Source organism: Mus caroli, chromosome 19 (assembly GCF_900094665.2).
Source record: "Mus caroli chromosome 19, CAROLI_EIJ_v1.1, whole genome shotgun sequence".
In the NCBI taxonomy this organism is placed as follows: Eukaryota; Metazoa; Chordata; class Mammalia; order Rodentia; family Muridae; genus Mus; species Mus caroli.
This window is the reverse complement of record NC_034588.1, coordinates 33,450,324-33,456,878: the sequence shown is the minus strand read 5'-3', so window position 1 is coordinate 33,456,878 and position 6,555 is coordinate 33,450,324. Positions and strand designations below refer to the sequence as shown.

General features: G+C 39.6%; 1 protein-coding gene across 3 annotated transcripts in view; it reads right to left on the bottom strand.

Annotated features, from left to right (window-relative positions):
• Nucleotides 1-233: 233 nt before the first annotated feature.
• Nucleotides 234-6,555, bottom strand: part of Tnks2 (tankyrase 2) — a 56,991-nt gene continuing 50,669 nt past the window's right edge. For 2 of the 3 annotated variants that reach the window (XM_029472447.1, XM_029472446.1), the window contains 4 exons: nt 6,146-6,251; nt 4,644-4,830; nt 3,660-3,816; nt 234-2,981 (listed from right to left, as the gene is read on the bottom strand). In XM_029472447.1, coding sequence (XP_029328307.1) covers nt 2,919-2,981; nt 3,660-3,816; nt 4,644-4,830; nt 6,146-6,251 — 513 coding nt within the window. In that variant the 3' untranslated portion in view covers nt 234-2,918. The remainder of the gene's footprint in view (nt 2,982-3,659; nt 3,817-4,643; nt 4,831-6,145; nt 6,252-6,555) is intronic. The other variant, XM_021151390.1, reaches the window with a different exon arrangement.

The window sequence follows — 6,555 nt, the reverse complement described above, 5'->3', positions numbered from 1 at the left end:
GCTCAAGCCATCCCAGTGGGACAGTCTCTCCTTGCTGCCTGCCTACCAAGAACTCTTAGCTCCTGCAGCAAGCCAGTCTGCATGCTTCTCCTCATAGTGATGATGGGCTAAACCTCTGAAACCATTAAGCCAGACCCAACTAAATGTGTTCCTTTATAAGAGTTGCTACGATCATATTGCTTCATAAAAGCAATGAAAACTTAAGACAGAGGTAAAGGCACAATCAAGAGAACTATTTGTTAATAGCTTTGGGAAGTTTATTTGCATGTTTTCTTGCCTCAACCTGCAAACAACTGGATCACATCATACGTGGGCATGCACGCTCAGCAAACAGCAAGCAAACACTTGAGTATCATCTTAAAGGAAGCAGGAAGATAAAGCAGTTTATATAGACTTCAAAGTGATCCTTCAGGATACTTGTACCATCACTCTCTTCTTATGGAGCACTGAGGACTAATTACAGACATCTCATTAGCATATGGAAATATAAAATACACTACCTTTTTTTCCTTTTAGAGAAAAAATATGACTAACTGGGATTTGGAAACTTATCAAGAATGTTTCTATGACATAGAAAACAAAAATATATTTCTCTTTGTAAGTTAAGCAGACTGATTTTCATGAATGAATTTTAAGGACTATCAAAGTCATACTGGATGGTGTGGACGCCAAACACATCTTACCTTCAGCATGAAGCATCTGAGCAAGTATGGCCACAACATTCTACATCTTACATTTATGCTGCACCCTGTCACGATTGGACTCAAAACTACACTGTTCTCTTGCAATTACGATTTACTGTAATTTCAATGAATTACCATGCTACCCAGAAAACAAGTAAACAGTTTATTAAGAATTAAGTGAGGGCATGGAATGTGATACAAGTACACACTCAGATGGGCAGAACACTACACACACACACACACACACACACACATACACAAATTAAATTTCACTTCAAAAAAAAAATCACAAGGCAAAAGAAAAAGCAATTCCATTATTATAAAGGTATTTCATGCAAAGCACTAAACCACACCCCCAAACTCCCAGCTCCCAATAAACATTGCCATGCCAGCGTATTGATCACAATGGGAACACACATAAGCAATGGGTTAGGAGGTAACACGGGTCATAACCAGACCATGATTCTACATGAAAAACAATTCCAGATCCACACAGAGTAACATAGGCCAAACTTGGAAAAGTACGTAAATATAAACCCCACTAATTAATTTCATTATCTTTTAACTATAAAACCCAGAAGCTTACAGAACCTGAAAAATTTATATAAAATTTGGCATACTCCTTTTATGTTCAAGAAATGATTTTAGTATATTTGTAGTTAGCAGAGAGCTGTATAAAAGCATTTCTAGGTCAGGATTTGACCTCTTAACCCTTGACCACAATTCACATCTTAGGAACAACTGCAGACAGACATTTCTCTTAACTCATAGGATGGGAAACTTAACTTTCGAGCAACTCTATGTACAAGATTCTATAAAGGACCAGGTAGGTAATTAAGAGACCAAATAAAATGTAAAACAAAGAGAAAGTGTACAGAGAGTGAAGAGGACATCCTCATTTAAAAAACCTTCGGTGGATAAAAATCTCTCCTTGATCTCTGAGTGCACCGCCATGCAGTATGGCGGGTCTCTGTGCAATGCAGGATGCTAGTGTAAGGCTTACATTAGAGAACATAAGAATAGCCTTTCATGGAAAGTAATTTCCTCCACAGCTGCCACACTGAACGTGAGCCTGTGACTGTTTTTCCAACTGGGCAGAAGCAGGAAGCACTAGGCTTGCCCATTCCAGAGGCTGCCAGACACAGACACTCACACCTATGGTTTTACGTTGTATTTACTCGTGATAAATACACTGGCTATAAATATAACCATAAGATCAAGAAAAACTTAAAATTAAAAAACCCTATCCACTCCCACTTGTTATTCCTCCGTTTTAGATTTAAGGTAATTAGACCTGATTGGGAAATTATCCACCATTGCCTTCCCCATGTCCAAAATCCAGCTTCCACTTACAGTTCAAGATCAGAGCACTAAGAGTTCAGAAGCTGGGGCTTAGCATCTTCAAAATTTGGAGAGTTCTGATCTGAGGTCGAGGACATCAGAGACCTCTCTAAAGCAAGACCCAGAGTTTAAGGCCATTGAAGAGCTTCTCTAGCCACAAGTCCCCATCATGTCACACCAGAGCTCTCTGGGATGTGTGCCTTCTAGACACAAAGGCATCACCAATTAAATTCCAAGAGTATTCACAAAATTATTAAATTAGAAAGATTTCTATTGCTAGAGAAATGCTTCCATCAGCAAATTAAATTTGTTAAGTCAATGTTTCCCCACTAACTCTATTAGCAACCGGGCAGCCTCTGGAATCAAACGTAGCGATCACTCAGGCGACACAGATGAAACACGGATGAGCAACACATATGAAAATACTCTGTAAACCGCTGCGGCTCTACAACAGTTTATAGTACAAAGCAATGTAAATAAATATTGGGCTAGTACAAAAGCTCTTATTTACATTTTACAAATGAAATTGTATTCAGTGTAAATGCTGTGTTTTAAAGAACACAGTACTGATTAGTAAAATGAGTTCTGTTGAGGGATTACCATTTTTGTTAGAATCAATGCACGACGTATAAAAGATTCAAGTTAACTGTTTATAATTTAGGACAGACAAACCCAGTTGAACCTGGAATGGCATCTGTTAAAGTGCTGAGAACAGGAAACACTCAGAAACACTGTACACTGTTAAAGCTTCATCAAGTCACAACGTTAGGCTTCTTTCACATTTTATCATTTGTGCCACAGGCCTGTAGTCAGCATGAATTTTTTTCCTGCCAAGGAGTGAAAACTTAAGAGGCCGTCAGCTGCTTCAGGACATTTCGTCTGGGGGAACTGGTTTCAGCCATCAACCATACCTTCAGGCCTCACAATCTGGTAAGTAATTAGATATTCAGGATAAGCCTGGAAAAGAAAGATTAGTTCAAATGTTAGCAAGTGTGTTTTATTGTATATAAAGATGGCCTTGAGTCCTATACAACCCAACCACTGTTCCCAGACTGACTCCTATCTTCCCAGTTCTCTTCCAACCCTCATCAGCAGGTAGGTCTAGGGTGAGATGTAAATACATGTTTTTGTCTGTTGTCAGTAACAGAGGGAATTCTGCCACGTACTTTGACTTAGAATGCTGATTTACACTGACTTTTTATTAGGTTTTTGTCAATTATTGCAGGAAAAATTACACATCATTGCTATATTTTACAGAAAAAAAAAAAGAAAAAGATACAGATTTGAGTGAAAAACTGAATAGGTTAGATATATCAATGGTTCTTTTCTGATTTTGAAAATATTTTTAAAAATGATTTATTTAGTTTTATGTGTACTGGTGTTTCCCCTACACGTAAGCCTGTATGAGGGTGTCGGATCCCCTGGAACTGGAGTTAGACAGCCATGAGCTGCACATGAGTAATGTAGAAGAGCACCCAGTCCGGTTTTGAGAATCTTATGACAAACATTTTATTTGTTAACTTTCAAGCCTGAAGTTAACCCCAACCCCCACTCACCCAAATTCAGTTAAGGTAACATGCCCTGTTCATGTAAGAGCCATGCACTGTCAAAGACAAACAAGTGTAAATGAATTACCTGTTCTCCTCTGTAAATAACATATTCAGCTAATGCTAGGCCATTTACACTGGGCCGGCCAGTGACCGAGTGATGGCCGGGAGGAGAATGTGCCATTTTCATTGCGCTGAACTGCAAGAAAGACTTTCCCAAGGTTACTCGACAAAACAGCAACTGCCTAAAACATAAAAAGGAAAATTTTACCCTGGACAACAGAAACCCAGAACAGCAAAGCTCTATGTTAAGAACATATTTCTAGACAACTAAAGAACTGTATTCCAACAACAGCTCAGGGGAAGTATGAGAACACTGCTTGTTTGTTTGTTTTTGTTTTTTTGGTTTTCCGAGACAGGGTTTCTCTGTGTAGCCCTGGCTGTCCTGGAACTCAGTTTGTAGACCAGGCTGGCCTCGAACTCAGAAATCCACCTGCCTCTGCCTCCCCAGTGCCGGGATTAAAGGCGTGCGCCACCACGCCTGGCTGGGAACAGTGCTGATCAGTAATAATCTCAACCACAGAAGGCAAGTAAAATTTATGTATTCAATTTACAGATTTGAAACATTGTGTAGCCTCCTAAATAGTATAGATTTGTGGCTCAAAATAGAAATGATAGTAATTCCTACCCAGAAAGGACTTCCTAATATAATACAGAAAGCCTAAGCTTAGTGGGAAAATAATGGCAGTAAGAATAACACAAGTTAGCTGGACCCTTTAACTCTTACACATCCCACGTCTTCTGTTAGCAGTTGTGTGTGCACTATCTTCCTGGCTCTCCTTAGCATTCTTTATGGAGAATCAAGTATTCAAAAAGAAGTTGAATTAAACAAATCAAGTGCTCAGAATCATGCTGGCCCATTCAAATCCTTTGGTAAACATTAGCTATTATTGTAACTTGTGAAGAGACAAAGTTTAATCTGTATCCCTCAAATTGTCAGGTATGCCTTGCCCTCCATATTTCTCAAATATGTAATTAGTTCTAATTATGAAAGTACCAAGTAATCTCTCACCTGTGACAAACGTAACACGATCTGTCTTTGTGAATTGGACATCCGGTGCCACCTCCAATTCCATACACATATTGATTGCTTTTGGAAGAGTTTTCAGCAAAATAAATTCCAGCTCCAAACATGCCACCTATGTATGCATGCCTTTCATCAAAGCCCTTATGGATAATCGCATTCACAAAAGGAGACCCTAAAATACAAACATGGGCAACAACAATTCAGAAAGCAAAACCAAACCGTCTAAGAAGTTAAACTTTTCTAAGGATTAAACACAGGGCTTTGTGCACATCAGTCAAGCACCGAGCCACACACCCAGCCCAGGATGCTAAATTCTGTTTTTAAGACAGACTCTCTACATAGCCTTGGCTGTCTTGGAACTATACATACCAGATAGGCCTGGACCTCACAGAATCACCTCTGGCCCCATGGATGTTAAATGCTTGAACATGAATCACTGCCAGAAAAAATTGTAGACAGGGTTTCTCTGTGTAGCCCTGGCTATCCTCAAACTCATAGATCCTGCCTGCCTCTGCCTCCTCATTGGTAGGATTAAAGGCATGTGCTATTATCAACTGGTTGCCATTTTTTAATTAAAAAAAAAAAAAAAAGCCCAACAACAAAGCTATGCATAATTCTGTATGTCTATGTGGTATGTGCATGGAAGTGCAGGTGTCTACAGAGCCAGAATCACAGGCAGTTTGAACACCCAATGCGGGCTTTGGAAACCTAACTGCAGTCTTCTACAGCAGCAGTATTTGCTCTTTTTGTTCCTTCTAAATCATCTCTACAGACCCTAGAGCTTGCTATTTTTAGAGCTAAGAATTCCTTATGTTGATTAATGATTCCAATAGAATGGTGGTTCAGATGCCAAAGGATAGACTCAACTAGAAAAACAACAGATTATTTGAAATTCTAATGCAAAAGTTACCACATTTCAGAGCCAAATACATAAAACCCAGGACCAAGGGCTTCACAATTCACTGCACCCAGTGAGGCTAAGAGACATCAAGTCTTCAACCGTGCTTGACCTCTGTGCACTTTCCTAGACAGTCAGAAGTATCCAAGCAGCCTAGCCTGCCATGCTCTTATTCTTCTCCTTGTGCCTCTTCTCTTCATCCACTTTTCTTTCATCATCTGCTATAAAAGATTCCGAGGGTAAACAGCGACCCTTCTCCTGTCCTCGCTAACAGAGGCTTAGCCAAAACCGCACCACACGGCATGTGAGAAGCAGTGTGGGGAGTGTGAAGTGTGAGTTGGTGATCTCAGAACTTACTTCTCTCCTTCCATCATAGAGTTTGGGGACAGAATTCAAGTCATTAGGTTCATGTGGCGAGGCCTTTACCAAACTGAGCCATTTACTGGCCACCAAAAAGATAATCTTAATTTATTAAAAATGTTCATTATAAAGTATATTAACAGAAAAGAAACTGAGGATATGAACACAAATGTACAAGTTACAAAAATGTTATCTTTATTAAGAGGACATAAGCTATACTCTTATATACCATGAAATAACATCCTTTCGTTTGCATGGTTGTGGTTTTCTTCAGACACTTCTTTCCTCCGGTGTGTATATCTTTCCCACAATTTCTTGTTACAAACCTTCTGAATCTATAAAAACCAGAAAAGTGAAATACTGTCTTTTATCTTACCAATATAAACAAACAAACAAACAAACAACAGAACCAACTCCTGTAAGTTGTTTTCAGACCTCCACCTATATGTGGTTGTGTACATGCAATTTGTGTCTGCATGAGTTCATACACACATTTTTCTTTCAAAGAGAAACACTACACGTGGCTAGGAAGAGGCCACAAATACTTGAAAGTTGCATGAAGCCGGGCGTGGTGGCGCACGCCTTTAGTCCCAGCACTCGGGAGGCAGAGGCAGGCGAATTTCTGAGTTCGAGGCCAGC